The sequence below is a fragment of the Marmota marmota genome, unplaced genomic scaffold (assembly GCF_001458135.2).
Source record: "Marmota marmota marmota unplaced genomic scaffold, marMar, whole genome shotgun sequence".
Taxonomy (NCBI): domain Eukaryota; kingdom Metazoa; phylum Chordata; class Mammalia; order Rodentia; family Sciuridae; genus Marmota; species Marmota marmota.
In genome coordinates, this window is record NW_026000037.1 from 46,724,532 (window position 1) to 46,740,796 (window position 16,265).

The following is a 16,265-nucleotide window of genomic DNA, read 5'->3' on the forward strand; positions in this document are numbered from 1 at the left end:
TAGTCTTTCTGGTTTTTATCCAAAAAAGGAGGCATAGCATAGAGACTGAATGTTCAGACTCTAGAGCCAGATTGCCTTGATGACCATATACAGGCTGTGTGACATTGGGCAAGTCACTAGCCTGTCTGTGCCTCTGCAAAGTGGTTGTGAGGATTAAATAACTACTTAGGTGCTAAGTACTCAGCACAGAACCTGGCAAGTGTGGTAAGGGTTGCTGGATGCACATTAAAATCATCTGGAGGAGGTTAAAAAAACTACATGGGTATTAGGAACTCCCATCCTAATGAAATTAGGTCTTGGAGAGATTATAACCTTGTTCATAGGCATTACAATTCACCAACAGAAGAGGAGGAGGGGATTTTGATGTCTTTTATTCGGGGGCATTAAGTGAAAGATTCATCTGTCAGCTACATAAGCAAGAGATTTTTCTGTAATGAATAGCTGCCTTTCATGGGGCATCTTTGAAGTTGTCTGACCATTTTCACTTTGAGGCCAGATGCAGTGCAATTTTAAAAATTTAATTCCTTTAGATTTATAAAACCAGAGTTCATTTGGCTGGCACTGATTGATTGAGTGCCTTTTAGCACTTTTGAAAAATGTCTTCAAGTTCTCTTCTCTTTTCATACTGAAAGCTTATCATTCAGACCACAGCCTTCTCTGAGGGGTTCCTTTTACTTTGGTGATGGTTTATCAGCTACTGTGACTTAATTGGTCTTGTTCATGAGAAATAAAGTTTCGCACTTAAAGTGATAGCACATGTTGGTGGAAGAGACCTGAGGTTACCCAGTCCAGCAGGAAAGGGAGCGGCAGTCCCATCAGGTGAGCCTTTAAAAGGTGATATAGCTTGCCCCAAATCACTGTGTGTGGATTGTCTCTTGTTCAGGGAGTTGATTTCCATACATCAAGAAGGTGGTCAGTTCAAGTCAGAGTTTGTAGCCCTGTTGTATGATACAAGTAGGAAGTGTAACAGGAAAGAGAAGGGGCAGAGAAAATGCCATTCTCACAGTGTGGTGATTACAGAACTCAGGGCTGTAACAAGGCTTGGAACCTGGATCTTCAGGGAGGTGTACTGTGGCCCACGCTATGTGTGAGCGAGAATGAGACTGTGTTCAAGACTGTGGTCCATATTCAAACCCCAGTGTGTTCTTGAGTTTTTGTCCTCATGGCCTCTGGGACCCCGTGTTGGTGGTAGTTTCTGAGCCCTCGTTGGCTGGATGTGTGACTTCTATATTGTCACTCCGGTATAAAGCCATTTTTGTGGCTTGTACACTGTGTTTTCATGGATACTTCCTGTCTTCTCTCCCCTGAGTTCATCAAGGATTTTGGAGGCAGCCGCTCAGTACCTCAACTTTTAAGTCAGATCCGGGTTCAAGTCCCTGCTCATCCTCCTCAGTTCTGTGAGCTTTACCATCCTTTGAAGTGGTCCCACATCCAAAATTTAAGATTCATTTAAAAGAACCAGACTCTCCAGCTTCCTGGTTTATTTGCTCCAACTGTGTTTGTTCTTTGATCTCTTAGAGATACCCTTGCTTTTCTCTCTGGCTGTTCTTCCAGAGTGTCACTCTCTTCCTGTCCATCTTGTTTCCGTGGCACAGCACTCTGAGCACTTCTGTGCTGCAGACGTTCTGATCATCACTTAGTCCTCTCATCCTCTAGGTGGTTCTTTCTTGGAGCCAAGCATCAGAGGAGGCTCCGCAGTTGCATCGTTTGGTCTGTACCCTTGTCTGCGCCTGGGCTGGCCCATCCGAGCTCTTCAGCTGTCCTTTGGTCTTGCACTTGCCTTCCTCTCCTTTTCTACAGGGCTATTTTGAACCTTCACCTCTTTCCTTATTTTATTTCTTCACTGAGGAGATGGAAACATGAACTTTCTTAGCTTCCTGTCCATGTTTGCAGACATTGTTGTCTTCCTCCTCTATCTTGACTTTGTCCCTTGTTGCTTGGCAGAGTAGATACTTTGGGGACATGTGTAGAATGAAAACACTGCCATTGCTGGTGCAAGGATGAGAATGGTATGATACCTTTTCTTAGCTGTCATAGAGTCACAGCCGAGAGTCCTATAACAAATGACAGGTTAACAAGAGACGAGCTCAACAATATGAATCCAACTTTTATGTGAAACAGGGCCTTCAGAAATGAGGACCCAAAGACCCGGGGATAACTGTCCACTTTTATGCTTCGGTTTGAAGAAAGTACCGCAGCAGAACTGAGTGAACAAAAGGGTATGATGGTAATAGACTAAGGGGGTGCACCCAGCAAGTCCTGTCTGTTCAGATTCTTGTACTGCTTCTGTAGCATTTTTATTTTTATTCCTGGTGTGGGGCAGGACCCTCCTGGTATGAAAGCCTTGTGTATCAGACAAAGTGGGTCTGAGAATTTCCCTATGAACAACTCCTCCATGGAGAGGCAGGGGAAGGAACTGGCGTAATAATTCCAGCAACTGGTCTGTAATCCCAGCAATTTGAGTCTGAGGCAGGAGGATTGCAAGTTTGAGGCCAGCCTCAGCAATTTAGTGAGACCCTGTCTCAAAAGGACTGGGAATGTAGCTCAGTGGTTGAGTGCCCGTGGGTTCAAGTCCCAGTACTGCCCCCCTCAATAAAGGGGGTGGCAGGGAAACATTAAGGGAAAATTTCTAGGTTTTATGGCTTTCTTTAGGGGAAATGGTTTTCAGTTTCTATGACTCACCTAGGAAAGGAGGAATTCTGGTTTCCCTTGGGGAAGAAAGCGAAACAGGAGAAAGGTCAGAAGGTCAGAGAGACTTTGCATCTGAAGCCTATCATTCTCCTTCAGTTCAAAGTACTTGGCAGGCCAAAGCTAAGGCATTGTTTTCTGAGCCCCAACACTAGTTCAGTGCTCATTCCTCAATTAGAAAATCAGATTGTTACCATTTTTGTCTCTTATTAGCCCCAGAGAGCCTGGGCAAGCTTCTCCGTTGCTCAGGGCTTTGCATTTTAACTGAGGATGTTGAACTTACTTTAATTCATTGAAGAATAACAGTGTTTTGAGGCACAACCATTCCTTTTGAGAATTATAGATTGATTAAAATTATGTTCCTCCATAGCCATTCCTTTTTTTTCTAATTGTTTTTATTTTTGTAGTTGTAGATGGACAGCATACATTTGTTTTGTTTATGTGCTAAGCAAGTGCTAGGCGAGTGCTCTGCCACTGAGCTACAGCCCCAGCCCTCTACAACCATTCTTGATGTTAAAGTGAGAAAACATACTGTGGGGGTTGGGATGGGGAAAGTCCTGAGGCTTCCAGAGGCTCCCAGCTGTGGGGAGCAGGTGATAAGCAGGTAAAATGGTAGAAGGCTTCTAGAAGACAGCAAGGTGAGTGTCGAGGTGGCTTATGAAATTCTTTGCTTTTTCTAATAGAAGTGATACCTGAGTGGTCACAATAGTGATAATTTTGCAGGTATTTTGTCTCCTGTTAGGGAAGGAAGGTAAGACTTGGGTGGGAGCATATGTGAGAGGGAATTCAAGAGCCTATGGTGAGCAGGAGTTCACCACAACAGCCACTGTCCTCAGAGGCACAGCGATTATTGCCAGAAATGCTGCCCTTTGTTACTTCCTTGTCTGAGCCCATCCTGGTTTGAGAGGGAAAGTACTGATTTTAGATTTTGGCTTTTCTGTCATTGCCCCATCCCTTCTGGGTGCATATTTGAAATACCAAAATAAAACCTTCCTGTAGCCAGTGCTTCAGATGTCCTCACAGAACAGATGCTGTTCTGTAAATGTCCTGTTCTTAATGTATAAACTAGATAATTTTGACCATAAAATTGCAAATTAGTACATGGTATCAAAAGAATTCTAATTTTTTTTGGTGGGGGGGTAGTGGGGATTGAACTTAGGGGTGCTTTACAACTGAGCTACACCCCCAGGTCTTTTTATTTTTTTGTCTGGACACAGGGTCTCACTAAGTTTCTGAAGCTAACCTTGAACTTGCAATCCTCCTGCCTCAGCCTCCGGAGTTGCTGGGATTATAAGCATGCACCACTGCTCTCAGCAAGAATTCCTAAATTGTTAATCAAAATCTCTTGCCATTGATTTTGATTTCCTTGCATATAAGGTACATTGCTGGTGCTATGGGAGATTTGTAGAGTTCAACCTTTTCTACCATAATTTTGATTGATAATCATATATCAGTATGAGGTGGGATACCGAATTGGAGAAAATACATCTTTTAACTCACTGGAGCCTGGGTAGGCTTTACGGAGGAAGCAGGGTTAAAAGTTGAACTGAATAAATCCCTCCACAGTATATAAAAAATGACTTTTGTATACAGAAGAAAGTAGGTTTATTTTCCTCTAAAAATGAAATTTCTTTAAGATAGTTATAAAATGAGGACTTCTTTCAACAAAGTTGTGTAGTAATATTCTAGCAACTTTAAATGATGACTTTAAAGAGTCAGAGGTATTTGTTTAAAAAAAAACTCTGTCTGAAACAACTTATATATATCTTACTACAGAATATTTTAATCACAGGTCAAAAGTGATTTTATCATAATAGTTTCCACCTAATTTTGAGTTTGAATTTCATACCTAAAACTTTGCTTAAAAATTCACATTATTTATGAATGTAAATGTGCCTTCCTTTTTAATGACTTAAATCTGAGGTCTTTTTGCCCAAGATAAATCTAACAATACTGAAAGGAACAGTAGAATTGGAGCTTCAGTTTATAGAATGGGTTTGAATAAAGACTGAATGATTGGGCTTTTGTGTTAGTAGAGAGTAAATTACAATTTGCTGGTACCCTCCTTCCCGGCTATGCAAGATAAGAAAACCTGAAAGCCAGTTCTTTCCTTGTTGTAATTGTTTTTCTGGATGTTTTAACTCCTTTCTGGACGAAGCCTCTGCATCCTGGAGAAGTTCCCTTACCTTTCCCAGTTGCATTGCTGGGGGACCAGGTCTGTTGATTCCTAGATTTTTTTTCTACCACAGGGGGCAGAAATGTGAGAGGGATTCTAGAATTTCAAGCATTCATCCATGGGTAGCTCCCCCAACCTCCTGGGATCTTTCAGTGTTGGAGAAGTGGCACTTACTTTCAGGGCCCTTCTATAACTGCAAGGTTTCCCATAAACTTCAGCCAACAGTTGGGGTGTCCCCTCGCCCCCTTTTGTGTTCTGTATTTGGCTTTGTTTTCTCTTATTTGCTCTATTCTGTATTATTTATCTTGTAGGCTGCTACAGACCTACTGCCACCACCCATTTCCTTTCTTTTGGTAAACAATGGATATTGCTAATACAAAGTTCTAAAGGCAGTCCTGTAGAAGACATGCTTACAACTAGATAAATTGAATTAACTAGGTTTAAAGAAACCTTATGAACGATTAACATTAAGGATGTAAAAAATAGTTCTTAATACTTTTATGCAACATAATTTTCAGGGTTTCACTTATAAATATTACTACTATGGCTTTATTTAGTTAGATCAAAATCCTGAAGATGCTTTTATGTAAGGCCAATGAATGGTTTGATGGGAGATGGTTCTTAAAAAGTATAAGAGTTAGGTATTTGGGATAACTGGTCTGATTTTTTAAAAGTTATTTTAGGTGTGGTTAGGAAAGGATATTATGAAATGCAGCATTTATCTTCCCTCATATTTGATTCCCTGATGTCACTTTGGATTTAACTGAGTTTACTTGCATTCCTGGTGAATGAGAATATATAGGAATGCTCTCTGTCCATTATAAAGTGCTGTAAATATTGGTTGACTGCTTGATTCAGGAGGAAATCTCTCATCTGTGTTCATCGCAGCCTGGTTAAATCTGTCAACAAATATTAAGAACAGAGTATGTGCAAAGCCTGTGTTATGGCTTCTGTTTGTATGTATTAAAGAATAAACATAGTCAGTGTCCTCAGCTCTGAGCTTGCACTTGAAATTGTAGATAGGCAGTGGCAGTATAGCACTCACAAAAAGGAGAATCTTAATGCTAGTGCTCTTCTGTGATTTCAGACAAGCTATGATATTTGCCATTGTGATGGTAAACTTAGGTAGATTGTGTTGTGTTTTGAAATTATCTTGTCATTTTTACCTGGGGTGATTTTAGTTACAATTTAGATGCTAATGTAATATGCTGTGCAGGATTCTGACACATGACAGAGATATGGTACCTTTTCCCCAAAACTTGATATGCTAAAGGAGAAATATCAGAAGTGAAAGTAAGCTTTTAATGGCCTATTTAACTTTTGGAGGTTTTAAGAGGAAGAGTCTGTGGCATCTGGGAAACATAAGATAGGGAGTGATAATAGAAAATAAGGGCATTTAGTTGACTTCAAGTCATTAGCCTTCCAGGGGTAATGTCATATTAAAACCCCCTCACCCACCAGTGGTACTGGGGATTGAACCCAGAGGAGCTTACCATTGAGATACCTCTTCATCCCTTTTTATTTTATTTTGATACAAGGTCTCCTTAAATTGCTGAGGCTGGCCTATAGCTTGCAGCCCTCCTGCTTCACTCTGGGAGTATAGGCAAGTGCCATCATACCTGTCTTTTATTTTCTTTTAAATGAACTTCATAGGAAATTTTCTTCTAGTTTATTTCAGTTGCAATAACCTAGAGGTTGACCTTTCTTCTTATTGGAACTCATAACTTGATAGCCTAAAAATACAGCCCTTTACCAGTTGAGAGCTGAAGAAGCAAGAAGATCTCCCTGACTCCTCCTGCCCTTTCCCCTGAGCATTGTCATAAAGGAGGTTTTTACTTTCTTGCCTGAAAGTAGGTCATAAGACCTTCATTCCAAGGAGTCCTGCCCTGTACCAAGAGGCCAGGAAGAATCTAAACAAACAGGCCTAAGTACCTTCCTCAGTACTGTCCTGAGTTCTTTCTCATCATCTGCGTGGTTCTCCAGTAGCAACTTGATAGCTTCTGGCAGTTTCTGTTCGATGTGTGGGGCTCTAATCAGCTGGGTCTGAATTACTGTGTCTGGAAGGCTGGTTTACATCATTCTTGTTTTTGTTCTTGTTCATGACAGGTCAGCGTTGACCTTTTCAGGGGAAAAGTGACAGTAGTTGAAGTTACTGCTGGAAGGGAAGTGTGAGAGAAAGCAGAGGGTGTATTTAGGGAGCCCTTGCTGGCTGCCATCACAGGTCTGCTTCATGGTGGCATTGCCACTGAAGAATTTACCTTTGTCTTACTTTTGGTCTCTTAACTGGGGTCATAAACTCAGTATTCTGAATGTCTTAAATGGATGGGAGTTGGCAAAGTGACTCCCTTTGACAAAGCTCACGAAAGCTTTTGTTTAAAGCCAGAGTACCGGTTTATTAATTTATGCCCTGAATCTTAGCACAGGTCACACAGTTGTAGTGACTGGACCAGTACACTCTCTCCCCACTGTTGGCAGCTTAAGAAAGGAACCAAATTACAGAGTCAGAACAAGGGGAAGTAGTTGTGTCACACCAATGTTTAAGAGTATCTGGCTCTGATAGTGCACTGCATCCATTTCCAGAACTCTGTGGGGTGTATGTTCATAAGTTCATAGATGCTGTCAAGTGTGCTAGATAGTCTTCTTTGGAATATACAGTGTTGGCCTCTCTAGCCTTTTCTTACAGCTGCTCTTTCTAACCATTCCCTTTCAGATGGGCACAATATTTAGATCTTTTCATAAATATCAGGTTCCAGTTATGGATGCTAGACCAGGAGTATTGGGACTTCCAAATGACTTTGAATAGCTCCATGTGGATCTTTGCTAATTTCAGAACTGAACTTTCTGGGAAGTCTTATTTTTTCCTTTCCCATGTGTGTGTTTGTGTAAGTGCATGTGTACATGTTGTAGTGGTATTAGGGTCCTTGCTTTTGCACTAGGTATAATCCGTGAGTTTCTCTAGGTAACTGAACACTTTTAGAATACAATTCAAGCTCTTTCCCCAGAGTTGCTATTTATGGAGGAAAGCAGGAACTGGAAGAAAAAAATCAGATATTTAATATCCTTTTTCACTTACCTCAAGACCACAGATGTGGAAGATGTGACTATCTTGAAAACAGTTGACATGCTCCAAATCAGCAAGCAAGTTGTCTGGAACGAGACACCAAAGTCAGTGTCACCTTGTCCTTGCTGTGTGGCATGAATGTTCTGAGTGACAAGTTAGATCTGCTGCAAATTGGTACGCAGCTTCATGGACATGATGGGGCTTAGCTGGTCAGACATCCAGGTAAATACAGGCCTCTGGAAGAGTCACTATAGGTTGTACAAGGGGCTGTGGAGAAGCCTTGATGGCATGGCTGTCAGTATTTTTTTTTTTTTTAAGCCTATAGTCTTTGCTTATTACAAACCCTGAAGCTTGATTGATTACAAAAAGAAAATGTCTGTGTGTATTTGGCATTATGTGTTTAATTTCTCCTGTCTTTTTTTATATTACAACATTTTGCATGTTTGTTTAAAGCAGGAGAAGTTTGTTTTGCCACAGGTGCCCTGTATGGAAGCATACATGCCCTCTTCCAGATTCATTGTTGGCTTTTTACTGAAACCTAGGTCTTTTCACTAGGACCCATTTAAGTAGCATTCAAAAAAACAGAATTAGGCTATGAGCCACCCTCTTTTTGTGTGTAGACTTGTTTGTAAGGCGATTTAACCCTAATAACCACTATGGCTTTTTCCAAATTCTCCCTAAGATATTATCTTCCTAGTATCCCTCCATTTTGTTTGTGTGTTTGCCCGAAGCTTTTATTGATCTGAGAGGAGAGTCCAGCCAGCCAGCCAGCCAGCCAGCCAGCCAGCCAGCCAGCCAGTTGAGCAGAGGAAGGCAAACCCTTGTTGGGCCTCTGCAGATTTGGATTCTGGCCCTGCTGTAATTAGCTGAGTGACCCCTGGGCAAGTCTGCCTCCCAGGGTCCCTGTTTCTTCATCGATAAAACAAAGCACTTGGAAAAATAAATACAAGCCTGGACTAAATGATAAGAAAGGTCACTCTGCTTGCTTATGTTGTGTGGTTCTGTGAATGGCAGCACATTGGGGCTCCTTATCCTTCTCAGTGAACCCCACAAAACCTCTGCTTTCTTCCAGGAGTTGAGAGGTGGAAGGGGGTGTTACTGAGGCATTTTTGAAGCATTCAAGTTAGCTAGGCAGGTTCAGGAGCCTTTTTCTACTTAGCTCCTCCCTGCCCTCCACTGCCCCAGCTGTTCAAGAGCCATCTGATTGCCTTCTACTTTCCTCACTTAGTGCATCAGCAAAGTTGGGATGGTAACATGACCCACAGGATTTGCTAGTGTTTGGGGTTGTCCAGCCATCATCTGAGTTAGTGAGCGAAGAGAGAGCTGAAGGACATTAGCTTCATGATGAAATAATAGTCTTATTGTCTGCCTCTTGCTGTAGGGATGGTTTCCTGTTTCATCTCAGGCCTAGGCTATTGTGTTGTGTTTACAAGCCCAGGAAAGCCCTGCTTAAAAATACAGCTCATTCTGATAAAGAATTTGATCATAATGCCACAGCCCCTTCTACATGCCTTCCTTTCCCATCCCGAAGTCTTAACTCTATATAGTAAAGACATACAGGAGTGTGTGCTGTTTAGACATGTTGCCTAACACTAGGGTTAAAATGTGCTCCCTTTAATATTTGTGCTCCCCTTGTATTTGTTCTGCAAATGCTTATTATTCCATTTCGATAACTTTTCAAAATGTTTTCCTTGTGATTATTTAGTGAATAGTACATGTAAAACATTACCTTAGGCCACATAGCATCCTTATGAACCATTATCTTTTTGACTTCATCTTCTGACATTTCCTTTTTTTGATGAACTAAGGTTGGAAGATGGTATTACCACGCCAGATATCTTATAATAGTGTACCCAGGTTTAGCCTCAGAACCTTAATCAGATGTGGAATGCTAGAATGCACTAGTGTGTTTTTCTTAACTTACATATACAAGACAGTAAACTTCTGATCACTTCATTAAAAGTCGTTAAACATTTCTTGTGTCTTCATATTTAGTTTCCCACCAGTTTGTTAACAGGAATCTGATAAAACTATAGGTGCTTTTGTATTATCTAAGTGATCTATATAAACACAGGTTACCACTTAACGTCAGTACACAAGTTGTATTCCATCTTTTCCAACCTTTAACTCCTCTCCCTTCCTTTTCTCCTCAGAGACCAAAAAGTGTTGAAAATGTTAAAGGCTGTGCTGAAGAAGAGCCGAGAGGGAGGAAAGGGAAACAAGAAGGAAACGGGTATGTGTTTAGGAATGGGTTGGGCAAGCACCATGGGCAGTGTTGGGTAGCTTGGCTCAGGCCGGGTGGATGCTTCTCTGGGGAGTGGGTCAGACAGGGTTAGAACAAACAGCATCCTGGTGGCTATGAGAAACTCAATATATGCCCGAACTTTCTTGTGAAAAGTGGGACTTTGAAAAATTGAATTTGGGTTATGAACCAAATCCTCCCCGCCAGAAGTCTTTAAATGTTCATCATTTTAGCAGGTCATTCAGATCCAGAGGCAGTCAGAGTTAAAGATATTAAGGGATTTGATTTCTAGAAAGCTCTTTCCCATGTTCCACATGCAGTTGCATTTTGTATGTTTGACCAACTGTTTGTTGGCTGACTGAGTCTCATCTTTTTGAGTATCAGATTTTACTCCTAACAGGTGTACTTCCACTTACTGCCGGACTGCTAGTTTTCCTTTTGAGAAGAGCTGCTTAATTTGGCTTGGGTTTCTTTCCTGTCCATAGAGTACTGGTGCATGTGTGGTCATTGTGATCCTAATGGCATTACATGCTGAGTGATGTCTTCAAGGTTATTCTGGTGACCACTCAGTGTTATGCTCTATTTCTCTTGATAGAAAAACTGTGTGATGTCTGCTTGTTTTGTACAAGTCTGGGGGCAGGAATCAGCTACACTGAAATGTTACATTTTACTCTGTAAACTCATGTTAATCTGGTCTTGTTGGTGAATGGCTTGTTTTTTTGAGTTACTATATATCAAATAACATTTCAGTTTTGATTTCTGTTAGAGTACAGGTAAGTACTTTTTACTGAAACATCATCAAATTATGGTTAACTCTTCAATTTGAAAGATCTTACAATGCCCTATGAGAATATTGTTAATATCTGTTGTTTCTGTACTTCTAAAAGATAGTAAATAGTCTTATAAATGTTTGGGTTATGTGGAACCTGGACAAAATTTCTATTTATTGCTAATTATCTCTTAAACCAAGTCTGCAAAATGGCAAACTCACCTTAAAAGTAGAGCCTTTATTATAGGTTTGCTGTTAAGATTTCATTATAAGCTTCTCATTTAATGCTTGGGTAAGCAGATACAAAGAATAGAAGAAACCAGATTTTAATGATATAAACAGGAGACTGTAGTTAGCTCATAACCTTAGAAAATCAACTCCTAGCTTTGAATAATTAATTAGAATTGTTACTATGGAGAAATTTTAGGTCACATCATTTCTGTCCAGGGGTACATTCATCCTTTTCTGGGTCAAGGCCAAAATGTCTTTCTCATTAGTTCCTTGAAAGCTGGTATTTTTTTTTTTTTTTTTTTTTTTTAAGCATTGGCTCATCTGACACCAGTTCTAAAACTTTGTTCTTTAGAAGCCTTTGTAATTTCTAGCATGAAGTTAGGTCCTAAGCTGTCTGTTGGACTGGAGTTGTCAACCAGCAGGTTTTTCACTCAGGGCCAAACTCCCTACACAGTAAGGGAGTCTTTCAAAACAGACCTACCATCCTCTTTGACCAGTGCGGGGCTCATGGGAAATAACAGTATTAATGACTTCAGGCACTCGTGCCTTTCAGACAGGCCAGACGGCGAACACAGTTTGCCTTTGAAACTTTTCCAGCTTCAGAGCATGTGACTTGGGTTTATGTCTCCCTTTGGTCTTTAAGAGCAACTACTGCTTATTCTGAATCCTGTCTTCATAATAATTCCCACACTATGGCTTTTTCACTAACGTAAACCAACTTGGAAAAGCAATGGGAACATTTCTCATAAAGCATCTGTATGGTATGTGCCTGTTTGCTCTTAACTAGAATCTTGCTGTGTGAGGTTGGGAACAAAGACTGGATTTTAAATCCTGATGAACTTATGTCACAAGATGACTGGGGAAAATGTTTGAAATTTGACCATTCGTATGTTGTTCTGAACCAGTGCTCATTATATTAAGAAAAATCAGAACTAGATTTCTCTATAAATTAAAGCTGGTTAATCTACTAAGCCTGCTCTGAAACTTGGGTAATAATTTCTCCTTCAATATGGAAAAATTTTGCTCTACTGTTTCCAATTAAACCAATCTTTGTTGCAAAGACAAAAGAAAAATCTTTTGTGCTTGAACTCATAATCGTATAAATTATGTCTAAAAATTGAGTTAAGCTTTTCATCCTTTATAGATTTTCACTGGCAATATTTTACTATATGTACTTTTATGTTGAACTTTTTTTGCGAATTTGGAAAATAGAGTTAAATTTAGCATTCTTCAAAAGAAACCAAATATTTTTCAGAAGCATCAAAAAGTTGTTATCCCCCCAGCTCTTCTCTTGTACCTAAAAAGAATTATGTATCTACTTTAAAGTATTGGTAAAATGTTGGCAGGTGTTGAAACTCAAGTTATATTTTATAAGGATATTTGAAATATTATAGACAGTGTGATTTAAAGCTGTTGAAAGCCATTGAGTAAACTAAACTCCAAAAAGAGCAAAATTCTCTTTTTATGATTGTACTTTTTTTTTTTTTTTAACTTATGAAATGCTTATAGCTGGCAAAAAGTGTTTTCTGGAGGCTATAGAGGTGTGTTGGAGAATGCAATATTAAAAACTTTAAAATGTTTTTTTCAGGAAACACATTCACCTTGTTCCCACTGTTCCAAGTGAGCTCTGTATTTCTCCTGACCTTGAGTAGACCCAAGTGATCAAAAATCGGTATTAAACCATAATGCAGGGAGAACCAGATGAGGGCATCTGGTTCTTTTCTCCCCTTTCCCTGTTCTTTTATGCTAAGACCTTGATCTAAAATAAGCATATGAGGCACTCTTTTGATTTTAAAGTTCTCCAGAGAGGTTGACAACCTTCTGCCACATATTTATTTTAACTGACCTTTCCTATCAGAAAACTTTCATGTTACTATTATTAAACTGTTACTTAATTTAAAAATTAAATACTGAGTTCTGATATCAAATCTGGAGCTGACGAGAGTTTAGAGTGGATACTAGAGGAACATAGGAAGTTGGCATCTTTTTGGTACCTTGCCACTGTTCAAAAAATATTACAGTAGCAACAAAACTTTAAGAAGAAATGCACAGACTTTATGTTGAAACAAATGATAAAACTTTATTGATAGAGTCTTAAAATAAGAATAAATGGAAAGACATATTTCTGAATAGGTAAATATATCATTATTTTAAATTAACTATTTTTTTCCAAAATTATCTTACATTCTATTTAATCTCCAATGAGATCCCTCCTTTGTGTTTTATTTTATTTTTATTTTTTTGTGTGTGTGGTTTTGGGGATTAACCTTGGGCCTCACACATGCTAATAAAGTGCTCTACCACTGATCTATTATCCCACTGCCCCCCAATCTTTTGTTTTTAAATAACTTCTTTTAAAAGTGCAGTTTCAGGATTTACAGCAAAATTGGAAGGTATGGAGATTTGCCCCACACAGACATGACCTCCCCCAGTATCAACCACCCCCATCAGAGTGGTGCATATATTATAGTTGATGAAACTACATTGACACAATATTATCACCCAAAGACAGTAGTTACATTGTTGTTTACTCAGTGTTGAGCAACTCATGGGGTTTGGAAAAATATAAAATATATAATGACATTGTAGTGTCATTCAGAGTATTTTACTTTTGTAAAAGTTCTGTCATTTTTTTAACACTACATAAAATGCATATAAAAATTTAACTAAACAAAAAAAAAAAAAAAAAACCACTTAAGAATATCCAAGGGCTGGGGATGTGGCTCAAGCGGTAGCATGCTCGCCTGGCATGCGTGCGGCCTGAGTTCGATCCTCAGCACCACATACAAACAAACGTTGTGTCCGCCGAAAACTGAGAAATGAATATTAAAAAATTCTCTCTCTCTCTCTCTCTCTCTCTCTCTCTCTCTCTCTTAAAAAAAAAAAAAAAGAATATCCAAGAAAAATTAGAACATGTGAGGTAGGTGCTTGTAAAAGGCTGAGCCTGGTTCACATACCTGAGTTCTAGCTGCAAGAGTGACCAAGAGTGCATAGGGATTTCTTAGCTTCCTTCTATAGGGTGTGGTGGATGTTGCTTCCCACTATCATGTGCATCTTGGAAGATTCTTCAGTTATAGATACTGCTCAGGTCTTCTCCCCTTCAAAAACTAACAAAGCACAGATATCTAGTATGGTTCGTGATAATAACTACTACTTCCGCACAGCAAGTAAATGGCTCAGCTAGTTCTTTGATTTTTTTTTTTTTCTCTTCAAGAAATGAAACATAGTTTTATCTAATGTCTGCGATGTAATCACAGCTCACAGTGGATGGTGTTTGCTTTTTCTTTAGAACTTGGAGATTTGGGTCTCCCTTTTGAAGTTTAGCAGGCAAGCCCTCTTGCCTTCCCTACGGGGGAGCTGGCCCTTCTTCATCTCTGTGTCCCCTTTTCTGCCTTCTTGATATTCTTGAGTCCATAATGTTGTGTTCTCTCTCCCTCTCCTACTTGTTCAGTTGTGGAATTAGGCCCAAGATGAGGAGAAGAGCAAAAATCTGTAAACTTTTAATTGTGGTACTGTCTCAATTAAAATGGAGACTAAGGAACAGTTCCTTAATATGCCAAATGATAACTATTTATTAGTCTGTCTTTCTGCTTGTTTTTTTTTTTAAGCAGGGAAGCTTAGTTTCAAGCAATTTATTAAAAACATTTGGCCTTCACCTTTCCATCATTAAAACCCAGGTGGTTGGCTAAATACACTTGTAATGGTGTTAATTAAGGCAATGGATAGTCTGTAAGCCTGTGTGTGCACTGAATTAATCTGTTAGCTTTGCATCTAATGCTTCACTTTGAATTTGAAGTAAAAGGAAGCTGTTTGCCTCTAAAGTTTAAAAGCCATCAATGTGATTGTTAAACTTGGTATTTTAAGCCATTCCAGGCTGCAGTCTGGTTTTTAGTGGTACCTTCTAAAAATGCCTCAATACAAACGATGCTTTGTTTTATCCAGAAAATATGAAGCTGCTTTTCATTATTCTGTGCCGCATTGCCTGTTTTCTGTGGTTGTGGACTATTATTTAGGAATTTAGTGCAGTGACTATCTTGCTGAGCTATAGATGTTTGGTATCTTGTTAACAGACTCCAAAAATGTTTCCTAAGCAACAAAATAAGCAGAAATAATTTACCCTAAAGGTAATGTATTTCTCTTTATCAGGGCATTAAAGCAAATTTTGCAAAATATTAGGACATGATTTAAATATAGAATGGAACTAGGCTGCTTTTTAGTGGGAGCAAGAATGTTTTGTTCCTTTGGTTTTTTTGGTTCCTTCATCAGTTTTTCACTTTGGTGTCCCTCTTACAAGTTGTAAAGTTTAGAAGAAGCGTAGACTTTGGAATTAGAAGAACCAGATTCACATCTCGGCTTGAACTTGGACAAGTTTCCTCTCCTTTCGTTTTGAGGGAACTCAGGACCTGACCCATGCTGGGCAAATACTCCACCACTGGGCTACTGGACTAATTTTGTAACATCACAAAAGTACCTTACAGGGATGTTGTCAGCTTTAAATGAGAGAACCTTCTGCAGAACTGTCTAGCTTGACATTTGGCTTCTGCTTAGATAATTCATTAATCTTCTTTCTTGAGAAAACTGTGTGGTACCTTAAAGAATAAGTGAAACTCTTTAAAAAATTTTTTTTTCTTGTTCCTATTGAAGAGAAGGCAGGGCTGATTTCAGGCAAAGAGTGATATTTTAGAAACTTCTTTCTATGATTCTATTCCCAAATACCGAGCCTGCCATCTACTTTGGGTACTAAAAAGGTACTTCTCCCATCTTTATCCTTTCCTGGGCAAGCTGTGAGTCAGATGGTAGTTTAATTCTTCCTCCCTACACCCCTACTCTTTGCATTTCTGGGATTTCTTCCTCCCTACACCTACTCTTTGCATTTCTGGGATTGAACCCAGGGTCTCATGCATGCTAGGTAAGCTAGCTACATCTCCAGCCTCAAGAATAGATTTCTAAATACAATTGATAAAATTTCACCTCAACATATTCTTCATTCAGGAAGACCTTAGTATTTGGTGGGCCCTCAACTCCCATGCTTTTTGTAGTATGTTTTTAAGGAAATATAAAGGATGAAAGAGAAGAGGAAGGAAACACATACGAAGCA

The 16,265-nt window shown here is 39.4% G+C and overlaps 1 protein-coding gene across 19 annotated transcripts in view; it reads left to right on the plus strand.

Moving 5' to 3' along the window:
* Tanc1 (tetratricopeptide repeat, ankyrin repeat and coiled-coil containing 1) overlaps positions 1-16,265 on the plus strand; it is a 231,962-nt gene that overhangs the window by 75,824 nt on the left and 139,873 nt on the right. For 5 of the 19 annotated variants that reach the window (XM_048812318.1, XM_048812325.1, XM_048812319.1 and 2 more), the window contains one exon: positions 10,079-10,158. The exons of the other annotated variants lie outside the window; for them this stretch is intronic. In XM_048812318.1, coding sequence (XP_048668275.1) covers positions 10,098-10,158 — 61 coding nt within the window. In that variant the 5' untranslated portion in view covers positions 10,079-10,097. The remainder of the gene's footprint in view (positions 1-10,078; positions 10,159-16,265) is intronic. 19 annotated transcript variants of the gene reach the window in all.